The 13,749-nt window shown below is 40.3% G+C and overlaps 1 protein-coding gene across 31 annotated transcripts in view; it reads left to right on the top strand.

The window, feature by feature from the left end:
- Positions 1–13,749, top strand: part of TTN (titin) — a 276,712-nt gene that overhangs the window by 190,201 nt on the left and 72,762 nt on the right. For all 31 annotated transcript variants that reach the window (XM_088830575.1, XM_088830572.1, XM_088830570.1 and 28 more), the window contains 24 exons: positions 112–411; positions 505–610; positions 699–895; positions 979–1,284; positions 1,379–1,657; positions 2,194–2,493; positions 2,598–2,900; positions 3,227–3,589; positions 3,872–4,174; positions 4,307–4,606; positions 5,101–5,397; positions 5,502–5,786; positions 5,880–6,173; positions 7,377–7,676; positions 7,784–8,092; positions 8,181–8,371; positions 8,763–9,192; positions 10,580–10,888; positions 11,017–11,165; positions 11,252–11,284; positions 11,380–11,509; positions 11,599–11,898; positions 11,982–12,299; positions 13,370–13,666. In XM_088830575.1, coding sequence (XP_088686701.1) covers positions 112–411; positions 505–610; positions 699–895; positions 979–1,284; positions 1,379–1,657; positions 2,194–2,493; positions 2,598–2,900; positions 3,227–3,589; positions 3,872–4,174; positions 4,307–4,606; positions 5,101–5,397; positions 5,502–5,786; positions 5,880–6,173; positions 7,377–7,676; positions 7,784–8,092; positions 8,181–8,371; positions 8,763–9,192; positions 10,580–10,888; positions 11,017–11,165; positions 11,252–11,284; positions 11,380–11,509; positions 11,599–11,898; positions 11,982–12,299; positions 13,370–13,666 — 6,399 coding nt within the window. The remainder of the gene's footprint in view (positions 1–111; positions 412–504; positions 611–698; positions 896–978; positions 1,285–1,378; positions 1,658–2,193; positions 2,494–2,597; positions 2,901–3,226; positions 3,590–3,871; positions 4,175–4,306; positions 4,607–5,100; positions 5,398–5,501; positions 5,787–5,879; positions 6,174–7,376; positions 7,677–7,783; positions 8,093–8,180; positions 8,372–8,762; positions 9,193–10,579; positions 10,889–11,016; positions 11,166–11,251; positions 11,285–11,379; positions 11,510–11,598; positions 11,899–11,981; positions 12,300–13,369; positions 13,667–13,749) is intronic.

Raw genomic sequence — 13,749 nt, 5'->3', positions numbered from 1 at the left:
GTCACTTTTGATTATTTCATCTTTGCTATCTGGGTTCTCGGTGACTACTAGAAAATTTAGTGAACGCTGAATATTGGACAATAAGAAATTGACTCTTTTTTTTCCCTTCAGATCCCCCTTCACCACCTCGCTGGCTTGAAGTGATCAATATTACAAAAAATACAGCAGACCTGAAGTGGACAGTTCCTGAGAAAGACGGCGGGTCGCCCATCACCAACTACATCGTGGAAAAGAGAGATGTGAGACGGAAAGGCTGGCAAACAGTGGACACCACCGTCAAAGACACCAAGTGCACAGTGACCCCACTGACAGAGGGCTCACTGTACGTGTTCCGGGTTGCTGCGGAAAACGCCATAGGACAGAGCGACTACTGTGAAGTCGAGGACTCTGTCCTGGCCAAAGACACCTTTAGTATGCTCCCTAACTTTATTTTTGTGACACCATTTTTAGTAGATTGTCACTTCTCTCTCTGGTTTTTCTAACCACCGAAAATTTTGCTTTCAGCCACGCCTGGACCACCCTATGCTCTGACGGTGGTTGATGTCACGAAACGACATGTTGACCTGAAGTGGGAACCACCTAAAAATGATGGTGGAAGACCAATACAGAGGTAGAATGTTAATTAACTCAGAAAGAAAAAATTACGTCTGGCTGAAAATTCTTGATTTGTGTTAACAAAATGCTCGTTATTTCAACAGATATGTCATTGAGAAGAAAGAAAAATTAGGTACCCGGTGGGTAAAAGCTGGAAAGACCTCAGGACCTGACTGTCACTTTAGAGTAACTGATGTCATTGAAGGAACAGAGGTCCAGTTTCAGGTTCGGGCAGAGAATGAGGCTGGAGTTGGTCACCCAAGTGAACCAACAGAAATCCTGAAAATTGAAGATCCAACAAGTAAGTAGTGCTGATTTTACAAAGGATATTGTCCAGAGTTTGATGATGAGATTATGGACGCAAACATTTCACTGTCTTTTAAGGTCCTCCTTCACCTCCTCTTGACCTGCATGTTACTGATGCTGGGAGAAAGCACATTGCCATTGCTTGGAAACCTCCAGAGAAAAATGGTGGAAGTCCTATTATAGGATACCATGTTGAAATGTGTCCAGTAGGCACTGAGAAATGGATGCGAGTTAATTCTCGCCCAATAAAAGACTTGAAATTCAAGGTCGAAGAAGGTGTTGTGCCCGACAAGGAGTACGTGCTGAGAGTGAGAGCTGTCAATGCTGTTGGAGTCAGTGAACCATCTGAAATCTCTGAAAACGTGGTTGCCAAAGACCCAGACTGTGAGAACACAGTTTCTTTTTATAATTAATAAAGCAAACTTTACTCCTGCATTGCATTTTGACATACACTTTTTTTCTCCCTTTTGGATTACAGGCAAGCCAACAATTGATCTGGAGACTCACGACATTGTTGTCATTGAAGGTGAAAAGTTAAGCATTCCTGTTCCCTTCAGAGCTGTCCCAGTTCCAACTGTTAGTTGGCATAAAGACGGCAAAGAAGTTAAAGCAAGTGACAGATTAACCATGAAGAACGATCACATCTCTGCACACCTCGAAGTTCCCAAGAGTGTCCGTGCTGATGCTGGCGTTTACACCATTACCCTAGAGAATAAGCTTGGCTCAGCAACCGCCTCAATCAATGTCAAAGTCATAGGTAATCATTGATGAAATACCAGGCGTGCTTTACATGTTGGGAAAGTTGATTAACTCTGCGGTGCTAGTAGAAATGGCTTCATGAGTTGACTATTTGTAAACTAAATGTCCTTGCAGATTATTTCTTACCATAAGAGAAGCAAAGCAATTCTAAAGAAATGAAATTACTAAACTCTGATTACATTTGTTTACTTCTGTTGTAATTATTTGCATATGAAATAGCAATTTGAATAAAAGATATACCCAAAGAATGTTTAAATAACCAATATTCATTTATTAACTGTATTTTCAAGTTTTCATAGTGTTCTCAACTAGGGGTGGTAACATTTTCTGCCCCTTCCCCCACACATGGTGGTGGATAGTGTTTGGAAATTTGGGGGGCCACTTTTGCTCGGAATGAAACTAAGGGGGAGCTACCGACATTTAATAGTTCAGAGTCAGGGATGCTAAATGGCCTACAGTGTCCTACACAGAGAAAGTGTGTGCTCTTAATACCCAGCCTTTTCAGGTTATAATTATCATTTTGATTTTTAATAGGCCTACCTGGGCCATGCAGAGATCTTAAAGCAAGTGACGTGACCAAGAGTTCTTGTAAATTAACTTGGGAGCCTCCAGAATATGATGGTGGAAGCCCAATTCTTCATTACGTCCTGGAACGCAGAGAAGCTGGGAGGAGGACCTACATACCAGTCATGTCTGGTGAGAACAAACTGTCTTGGACTGTCAAGGATCTCATACCAAATGGTGAATACTTCTTCCGTGTTAAAGCTGTCAACAAGATTGGTGGAGGCGAATATATTGAACTGAAAAATCCAGTCATTGCCCAAGATCCAAAGCGTAAGTTTGGGTGTGAACATCATAAAGCTAGGAGTTGTGCTCTTTTTTTTTATTTTAAGAAGATGGGTTTCCCTATATTAACAGGTTTTATTCTTGTACTCCAGAACCCCCTGATCCACCTATAGATGTTGAGGTACATAATCCTACAGCTGAGGCAATGACTATTACATGGAAGCCACCTTTGTATGACGGAGGAAGCAAGATAATGGGTTACATCATCGAGAAGATTGCTAAAGGTGAAGAGAGATGGAAAAGATGCAACGAACACCTGGTCCCAGTCCTGACCTATACTGCAAAAGGCCTTGAAGAGGGAAAGGAATACCAATTCCGTGTGCGAGCAGAAAATGCTGCTGGTATCAGCGAGCCCTCTCGGGCCACTCCTCCAACCAAAGCTGTGGATCCTATTGGTAAGTCATGTTTAATGGGTTTGCCATCTTCCCATCATGAAAGAAATGAGAATAATGTTCTGTCAGACAGGGCTTCCCAGGTGGCTCAGATGGTAAAGTGTCTGCCTGCAATGCAGGAGACCCGGGTTCAGTCCCTAGATCAGGAAGATCCCCTGGAGAAGGAGATGGCAACCCACTCCAGTATTCTTGCCTGGAAAATTCCATGGATGGAGGAGCCTGGCAGGCTACAGTCCATGGGGTCGCAACTGAGTTGGACACAACTGAGCGACTTCACTTCAGACATTTTCATCAGAACTGAAAACAGTTAATGCTTTTAATCATTACAGATGCCCCGAAAATCATTATGAAAACAAGCCTAGAAGTCAGAAGAGGTGATGAAATAGCACTTGACGCCATTATTTCTGGGTCACCTTACCCAACAATTACATGGCTAAAGGATGAAAGTATTATCACACCAGAGGAGATTAAGAAGCGGGTAGAACCCTTGGTTAGGAGAAGGAAGGGTGAAGTTCAAGAAGAACAGCCATTTGCCCTGCCTCTGACACAGCGTCTGAGTATCGACAATAGTAAAAAAGGAGAATCTCAGCTCCGTGTCCGAGACTCTCTCCGACCCGATCATGGCCTCTTTATGATCAAAGCTGAAAATGACCATGGTATTGCAAAAGCTCCATGTACCGTCTGTGTGCTAGGTGAGTAGGTGAAACTGCACTTTCCAGGGGAAGAAAGTCAGTATTCGAGTTTGTGGGGGCAGTTAGAAGCAGTGGGGGTCGCTTCAGTCGGCGTCCTCATTCGCAGTTTCTTCTGGCTGCGTCAGAGAGAACTGATGCTGTTATTCACCAGCTAGTGTGGTATGAAGACAGATGTAGGAGAAACAGAAGTTGACCTCACTGAAGCACATTCAGCACTTATATTTTCCATTGCAAGCAGTGCTACAAATATTTTTAACCACTTCTGTCTTTTTAAAATATCAGATATACCAGGACCACCTATCAACTTTGTATTTGAAGATATCAGAAAGACCTCAGTCCTCTGTAAATGGGAGCCACCCCTTGATGATGGTGGCAGTGAAATTTTAAACTACACTTTGGAAAAGAAAGACAAGACAAAACCTGACTCCGAATGGATGGTTGTCACCTCAACGCTTAGGCACTGCAAATATTCAGTGACAAAGTTGATTGAAGGAAAAGAGTATCTCTTCCGTGTAAGAGCTGAAAATAGGTTTGGGCCTGGACCACCATGTGTTTCGAAGCCATTTATAGCTAAAGATCCATTTGGTAATGCTCTTTAGCATCTAAACTTTGCCTTTTTTATCATATGTTGCTATATACATTATCCCAGCTTATAAACTTGAAATTTTATGTCATACAGGGAATTAATTCAAACTTGCCTTTTTTTATTTTAATCAGAACCACCTGATGCACCTGATAAGCCCATTGTGGAAGATGTCACCAGTAACAGTATGGTAGTGACATGGAATGAACCAAAAGATAATGGAAGCCCCATCTTGGGTTACTGGCTTGAAAAACGTGAGGTGAACAGCACACACTGGTCTCGTGTGAACCGAAACCTTCTGAATTCTTTGAAGACCAAGGTAGAAGGCCTATTAGAAGGACTCACCTATGTCTTTAGAGTATGTGCTGAAAATGCAGCTGGACCTGGAAAGTTCAGTCCCCCCTCAGACCCCAAAACAGCACGTGATCCAATCTGTAAGTAATTCCTTAAGAAGAAAGAGGGTACGGCATGGTCACTATAATTAACAGTGCTTTTTACTGCTACTGTTAATTTCTAGTTTCCAAGTTTTGTATGCTTGAAAGTTGTTAAGAGAGTAGATCTTAAATGCTACCAAAAAGTGGTAATTATGTCAGGGGATGGTGGTGTTAACTAACATTTCTGAGGTAATCATTCTGTAATATATACATATATCAACTCATCACATTGTACACCTAAAACTTACATACATTATATGTCAGTAATATCTCAAAGCTGGAAAACAAACTAAATACTAGCAGTAACTACAGACATATGTTGAGGTTGCAGTGTAAAATTATGAACATTTGTATATATACCTTAAAAGTTTCACAGAGCAATATTTACCCATATTACATGTAACATACTGTTGGGAAAAAATGGGAAAGCATAAGCTACTGTACATTTTCAAACCATCAGTGAGTTTTGATTTCTGTGTGTGCATTCATTCTAGCTCCACCTGGGCCACCTGTCCCCAGAGTCACTGACACAAGTTCCACAACGATTGAACTGGCCTGGGAACCCCCAGCTTTCAATGGTGGAGGGGAAATTGTTGGCTACTATGTCTATAAGCAGCTGGTTGGCACAAATGAATGGTCCCGCTGCACAGAGAAGATGATCAAGCCCCGTGAGTACACAGTCAGAGAAATCCGAGAGGGTGCCGATTATAAACTTCGAGTGAGTGCCGTCAACGCTGCAGGTGAAGGGCCACCTGGAGAAACAGAACCTGTTACTGTGGCTGAACCACAAGGTACTTAACCAGGGACATGAATAAAATGATGGATATTTTCCCAGGACGAGATTTTTTCCTCCCCATCTTTCTGGAGCTAATGTATGACTGTTCTCTTTCAACAGAGCCTCCAACGGTGGAACTAGATGTTTCTGTCAAGGGTGGAATACAGATTATGGCTGGGAAGACTCTCAGAATTCCAGCTGTGGTGACTGGCCGTCCAGTGCCAACAAAAGTGTGGACCATTGAAGAAGGCGAGCTGGATAAAGACCGTGTTGAAATAGAGAACGTTGGAACCAAGTCTGAATTAATTATCAAGAATGCATTGAGAAAAGACCATGGCAGATATGTGATTACAGCTACCAATAGCTGTGGTTCCAAATTTGCAGCAGCCCGGGTAGAAGTTTTTGGTAAGATATGTTAACATGGATTTCCATAGGATTTTCCTTAAACAATACTATCTTACTACATTGATTTTCTGTTGTTACTGTTTTATTTTTCAGATGTCCCTGGCCCTGTTCTTGACCTGAAACCTGTTGTAACAAACAGAAAAATGTGTCTGCTTAACTGGTCTGATCCAGCAGATGATGGAGGAAGTGAAATCACAGGCTTCATTATTGAAAGAAAGGATGCTAAGATGCACACTTGGAGACAACCAATAGAGACTGAGAGATCTAAATGTGACATCACAGGTCTCCTTGAGGGACAAGAATATATGTTCCGTGTGATTGCCAAGAACAAGTTTGGCTGTGGCCCTCCTGTTGAAATAGGACCAATTCTTGCAGTTGACCCACTAGGTAAACAAGAAAGTTTTCTGTTTATACAAAGTATACAATACAAAGTATTGATTGCTTGTAGTTATGTCATTTATGTATGGAGTTTTATGGTTTCAAACTCCCAACAGTCTCCAGATTTATATTTGGAGTAATGAGAAAGGTAAAAATCAAATAACTACAAGCAACCACAGTACTTACCTACAGTACTACAGTAAATACCATATTTACTGTAATTTCAATGTAATTTTTGGCATGTGTGCTGAAAAACTTAAATCATTGGAGCTTAGCACAAATGAAAAAACAACCAAAGGAAATCTCCTTGCCTGGTATGAACAAATATGAAGTCCTAATACTGCACACGACTGGTAATGCCTGCTGACATCCCATTCTAGAGAGCAAAGTCTTTGTGGTTCCACAAGACAGAGGAATTATTTCTCCTCCAGCACCACCCAAAGAAAGAAACAAAATTACCTTCTCACTGTTTAACAGCCCATCTCAAAATGTCTGCTGCAGCTCAAGTTGTGCCAGAAAAAAACAGAACAGAGTTGGACTTAGACAGTAAAGCTCTGCTTCTGGTTGCGATAATAGTCAAGAATGGATTGGGTCTAGTTTCACCATTCTGAGCTTATTCTATCTTATCCTTCAGTACACAAAACTACAGCAGCATCACTTAAATTCTCTTTCCACCCCTAAACCAACACTTGAGGCAACATGGTTCAAAGTGTACTCAGTAGACATATGCATTTTCTGTTCAGTTCAGTTCAGTCGCTCAGTCGTGTCCGACTCTCCGCGACCCCATGAATCACAGCACGCCAGGCCTCCCTGTCCATCACCAACTCCCGGAGTACACTCAAACTCATGCCCAGGAATACTTTGCTCTCAGCTGATCATTCAAAGCAAAATTTCACAGACAGCCCTCCTAGGTCATTAAAATTAGCTTTCTCAGTGACAGAGGTAAAATATCTAAAATGCTAAATATAAAAAAGCATACATGCACCTCAATTTATTTTTAACCAATAATCTTGACTATAAAGTTTACTAAAAAAAAATTCTTCCTATATGAATGCCTGTAATTTTGGTAATTGAGATATATTGAGGATTTTAAAGACAGATGTAACATTATGCCAAATAGAAACCTATTTTTCATGTAATCTGAAGTGAAATGTTATTTCATACATGAATGTTTGTCTCATTCTTATCATTCCAACCTACCTCTGGTTAAAGGTCCTCCAACATCTCCTGAGAGGCTCACATATACAGAAAGGACCAAGTCCACCATCACCCTTGACTGGAAAGAGCCCCGCAGTAATGGCGGCTGCCCCATCCAAGGCTACATCATTGAAAAACGGCGTCATGACAAACCTGACTTTGAAAGAGTTAACAAGCGCCTCTGCCCAACCACATCTTTCCTTGTTGAAGATCTCGATGAACACCAAATGTATGAGTTCCGTGTCAAGGCCGTCAATGAAATTGGTGAAAGTGAACCATCCCTGCCTCTTAATGTGGTCATACAAGATGATGAAGGTGTGTAATCTAAATATAATGGTCATTTGAATGCACTTTATCTCACAAGTTGTGTAAACATCCTTATGACTGTGCTATTTTTCCCCCACTTTCCCTTCTCTTTGCAGTGCCTCCAACTATTAAGTTGCGCCTGTCTGTTCGCGGAGACACCATCAAAGTTAAGGCGGGAGAGCCTGTTAACATTCCCGCAGATGTGACAGGCCTTCCGATGCCTAAGATCGAGTGGTCCAAGAATGAAACTGTGATTGAGAAACCCACCGATGCACTTAAGATAACTAAGGAAGAAGTTTCCCGAAGTGAGGCAAAGACTGAGCTTAGCATTCCCAAAGCAACCCGGGAAGACAAAGGCACTTACACGGTGACTGCTTCTAATCGCCTTGGTTCAGTGTTTCGAAATGTCCATGTGGAAGTATATGGTAAGCGATACTCTTTCTTATAAAAGAATGAAATCCAGCATCTGTTTAAGAATCTCCTTATCAATCTCCTCCATTGGTTCCATTTCAGATCGTCCGTCCCCACCAAGAAATCTTGCTGTTACTGACATTAAAGCTGAATCTTGCTACCTAACATGGGATGCCCCTCTAGACAATGGTGGCAGTGAGATCACCCATTACATCATCGACAAGCGCGATGCAAGCAGGAAGAAAGCTGAATGGGAAGAAGTTACCAACACTGCTGTAGAGAGGAGATATGGGGTAAACTCTTCTAAGTATTTTCTTATGCACGTTAAAAGGACTTGAGTCTGAATAAACAGCATTCTGGCATGACCTTGGAATTTAATGATTAAACTTAAAAATCCACACAAAAATCCTTAGTTTTTAGCACCTTGCACATAAGGCCCCTTAGTAATTTCTATGATATACAGATTCTCTTTTACTTGAGAGACAAATTATTAGGTTCAATAAATGTACACATTTTCATTTTAAAAGACTTTCTCCACGTTTGAGTGTATGTACTCAAATAATTGAGTCTATAGATTTATTTCTTTTTACAGTCTTCCCCTACCAAATGACTTGAATTTTAAAACAAGTGAAAATCAACATAAGTATATTGTTTCTAAGAAATTATTATTCATCCGATTTCTAGATCTGGAAACTTATTCCCAATGGTCAGTATGAGTTCCGAGTTAGGGCAGTGAATAAATACGGAACCAGCGATGAATGCAAGTCAGATAAAGTGGTCATTCAAGATCCTTACCGCACTCCTGGACCTCCGGGAAAACCAAAAGTTCTGGAGCGCACCAAAGGGTCGATGCTAGTGAGCTGGACTCCTCCTCTGGACAATGGCGGCTCTCCAATTACTGGTTACTGGCTGGAGAAGAGAGAAGAGGGAGGTGCCTACTGGTCACGTGTTAGCCGAGCACCAATAACCAAAGTGGGCTTAAAAGGCGTGGAATTTAATGTTCCCCGTTTGATTGAAGGTGTTAAATACCAGTTCAGAGCAATGGCAATAAACGCTGCAGGAGTTGGCCCTCCCAGTGAACCATCAGACCCAGAAGTTGCAGGAGATCCCATATGTAAGTATGCTTCCATCTCTGGAATATATCAAGGGCAAAGCCACTAAGTGGATAATTCTGCTCTTAAATTTCTTGTATTTATTCTATGCCAAGTTATTTGCATCACCGACTCGATGGACATGAGTTTGAGTGAACTCTGGGAGTTGGTGATGGACAGGGAGGCCTGGCGTCCTGTGATTCATGGGGTGGCAAAGAGTCGGACACAACTGAGCGACTGAACTGAAGTTATTTTATTTATAGAAGTTTCATACTTATGTAGACTGTCAAAAGTATATATGTGGTGTGTGTATACATATACCACACCAAGCACACATATCTAATGTGTATATATACATGTGTATGCGTACACATAGAGAAACTCATATGGCTTTTAAGCGCTTAGATTAAACCTAGTATTGTATGAGGAATCACAATAATAAAGACCTTGGACCACATAGCTCCTCTTTGCTCCCATACGTAAACCTCTGCCTCCTTAATCAGCTACTGCGGAAATTATCTCCCTCACTATACAGACCTTCAAGTAGGAGTTTAACAAACACAAATGGTTGTTAAATTTTCAATAATACATATTGAACAAAGATGTAAGATCCTCAAGCATAGTCTGTGAAGTCAAATAAAAAGCAATTCTGAAAGATCTATAAGCATATCAGTTCAAAAATTAAAATACTGTGGCCTTAATAATTAATATCATGTGTTGTATGTATGGAGTTTCTGTGGGAAAAATTCAACTATTTGTAAAAAAATACTTAAAATAATCTAAGTCCTATATGGAGCATATATAAAAAGTGAATTATTCATTCATTCTGAAAGCTAGTATTCAATATATGCTATGTGTAAAGAACTGTCTTAGGCACTGGAAAGACCCATCATTAAAAAGATGAACAGAGTAAAAGAATTTCCATAATTATAAAGCACTGTCAGAAATATAATGGATTGTTATGCAATTAGGGACAGCATCAATGTCTACAACACAGGGCATTAAGAATCAGTTTGTGTTCAAAAGTTTATAGCTAATGATGAAGTCATTTTTTAATTTTATGATAGGTTATATTAAGTTTTTAGTATAGAATATTGCAGAATCTCTTCAAAGAGATCTCAAAAGTAAAATAGCTTTTCACCAATCATGTGTAAATAGAATAATAATCTATCAAGAGCTAGCCAGTAGTCTTTCTACTCCCAGTTAGTTGTTTGCTTTCTTTGTCTTAGCATTAATGCTAAATGAAAATAGATTTTCTTATATTTCTCTTCTCTAGAAGGTAATTTATTCCTTTGGCATTCCTATTTTAATATGTTAAAAATAAAATATGATCAGGCATAGTGAAATACTCTTACAGTGCATAAATCTAGCATCTCATCAGCTTCACATTTTGATTTTTTTTATTATTAGATCCACCTGGGCCACCTTCTCGCCCAGAAGTCAAAGATAAAACAAAGTCAAGCATCACACTAGCGTGGAAACCTCCAGCCAAAGATGGTGGCAGTCCAATCAAAGGATACATTGTAGAAATGCAAGAAGAAGGCAGTACAGACTGGAAAAGCGTCAACGAACCAGACAAACTTCTACCTACCTGTGAATGTGTGGTGCCAAACCTGAAAGAGCTCAGGAAGTACAGGTTCAGGGTGAAAGCTGTCAATGAGGCTGGTGAATCTGAACCAAGTGATACAACTGGAGAGATTCCTGCCACTGATGTTCAAGGTCCTAGTCCTTAATCCATCTTTGTATTCATCTTTTGATCTTATTATTAAATTCATTTACTGAAGATGTGTCAATTACTTTTTAAAAAAGGTGAGCTAAATCCTGTTATATTATCCATGGTATTACAGAGGTACCGGAAGTTTTCATTGACATTGGAGCACAAGACTGTCTGATTTGTCAAGCTGGCACAGAGATTAGGATTCCTGCCGTCATTAAGGGACGCCCAACACCAAAATCATCTTGGGAATTTGATGGAAAGGCAAAGAAGGCAATGAAGGTGAGAAAATTATAATTCTCTGCATCTCCCACTGAATCACTCTAAGGAATATTTACACTATAACTGATTATCTTATTTTTTAATAGGATGGGGTTCATGATATACCTGAAGATGCACAGGTAAGAAAAAGAAAATTGAAATGATTTCAGAATCTGATTGACTTTAATACTGCTATTAGTTCATTCATTGTATGACTCCTGTTTTCTTTGTACAGCTGGAGACTGCTGAAAACTCATCAGTAATTATTATTCCGGAATGTAAACGATCTCATTCAGGCAAATACAGCATCACAGCCAAGAATAAAGCCGGACAAAAGACCGCAAATTGCAGAGTTAAAGTCATGGGTAAGAAAGGCTTTAAAAGTTATTATGGAATCAGAACAAATTACTTTAAACAAGATAGCACTGTTTACATTGTGATTTGCATCCAACAGATGTACCAGGGCCACCCAAAGATCTGAAAGTCAGTGACATCACAAGGGGCAGTTGCAGACTTTCATGGAAGATGCCGGATGATGACGGAGGAGACAGGATCAAAGGCTATGTTATTGAGAAGAGGACCATTGATGGCAAAGCGTGGACGAAAGTCAATCCCAACTGTGGAAGCACCTCCTTTGTCGTTCCCGACCTCATCTCCGGACAGGAATACTTCTTCCGCGTGCGGGCAGAAAACCGTTTTGGCGTTGGTGCTCCTGCGGAAACGATTCAGAGGACTACTGCCAGAGACCCAATATGTAAGTTTTTAAGTCAAAGATTAAATTAGCTTCCTAAACCTGAAATGTATTCTTATAAATGATTCATACTTTATTTTTTAAAGATCCTCCTGATCCCCCTATTAAACTGAAGATTGGCCTCGTCACAAAGAACACCGTACACCTGTCATGGAAACCCCCAAAGAATGACGGGGGCTCCCCTGTCACCCACTATATTGTTGAGTGCCTTGCATGGGATCCTACTGGGACAAAGAAAGAAGCGTGGAGACAGTGCAATAAGCGTGATGTGGAAGAACTGGAATTTACCGTGGAAGACCTCATCGAGGGTGGGGAATACGAATTCAGAGTCAAAGCCGTCAATGCTGCAGGAGTCAGCAAACCTTCAGCCACCGTTGGCCCCGTGATCGTCAAAGACCAGACATGTATGTACCAACATGTGACTGGAGAAGGTCCTCTTTATGGATGCCTTCCTAGATATTCAAAAATCCAAAATAAAAAGATGTCTCTGTGCATTGGAAGCTCCCATGGGTTGAGTCTGGACACGGACCTGTTACCTAATCACTCACCTCCCACAGAATTATCACATTTCCTTACAGATTACCTTTCCTTTACTAAAAAGAGATACCGTGTAGAATTTCCTTACTCTGATTTTTCTCCACAGCAGGCTGTTTTACTTACCAAAAGATAAAACAGTTCCTCTGCATGCTCCTCAAAAGGGGCAAAAAGTAACCAGTTATTTGCTTAGCAACTGCCAGGGCCCATTTATGTTCACAGTCAAGTCTCTTTCTCTCTACTTGAGAAAAAGAAACTTGCTCACATATCATGACAACCGTGAATAATCTGAGAACAGCATCAAAGGAAATGACACTGAGTGTCCTTGAGTAAAGATTACACAGGGTTTATTAAAATTGTATTGATTTTTCTCTGTTTGAGAAAAAGATACATCCATTTGAAGAGATCAAATATCCACAGAAATATGCTAATAATTCTTCCTGTAATTATTGTTACCATCTCTACCACTGTGTATTTGTTAGTTCTCTCTTATAAACTTAGGAGAGTGGTAGTCACCACCCACTTTGCATATTCTTATACTAAATTCATGAAAAAGGGAAAATTGCTCTACCTCTACTAGCAGTTATATTTCTTAAAAGAATTCATCTCAGAACAAACAAAATAGGTCCCCTCGTTACTCTGAATAAATATTAGGGAATATCATAAAAGAACTCCCAAGCCTAAACTACTTGCTACAGTTGCACTTCTCTCTGCCCTTTGTCAGTATCTACGTAATAATGCCAGGTAATTGAGAGACAATAGCTGATACATAGCTACATATAGACCAAGAAAGGATGATGACCACCTATGCCTCTCCCCCAAACTGGTACGAATTAGCTGAAGACAGATCTGTTCTTTATGAATTCTATTCAATATTTCTGATCCTTTAGTGTTTTATGTTTCTAATGACAACTTTTTTTTTTTTTTTTAAATAATCTAGGCCCACCTGCAATTGAGCTAAAAGAATTCATGGAGGTTGAAGAAGGAACTGATGTTAACATTGTGGCCAAAATTAAAGGTGTGCCATTTCCGACACTAACCTGGTTTAAAGCTCCTCCAAAGAAGCCTGATAACAAAGAACCTGTTGTCTATGATACACATGTCAACAAACTGGTGGTGGATGATACTTGCACCCTAGTGATTCCACAGTCTCGCAGGAGTGACACTGCCTTATACACTATCACAGCTGTGAATAATCTGGGAACAGCATCAAAGGAAATGAGACTGAATGTCCTTGGTAAAACTGACATGATTTTATTAAAACTACATGACTTTCTGTTCATAAACGTAATATTTGGTTTTAAGATCTTTCCCTTAAAA

The sequence above is a fragment of the Moschus berezovskii genome, chromosome 2 (genome assembly GCF_049115385.1).
Source record: "Moschus berezovskii isolate FMDL1 chromosome 2, NW_MosBer_1.0, whole genome shotgun sequence".
NCBI classification, from domain to species: domain Eukaryota; kingdom Metazoa; phylum Chordata; class Mammalia; order Artiodactyla; family Moschidae; genus Moschus; species Moschus berezovskii.
The sequence above is the reverse complement of the archived record's forward strand: the minus strand, read 5'-3'. Positions and strand labels throughout refer to the sequence as shown.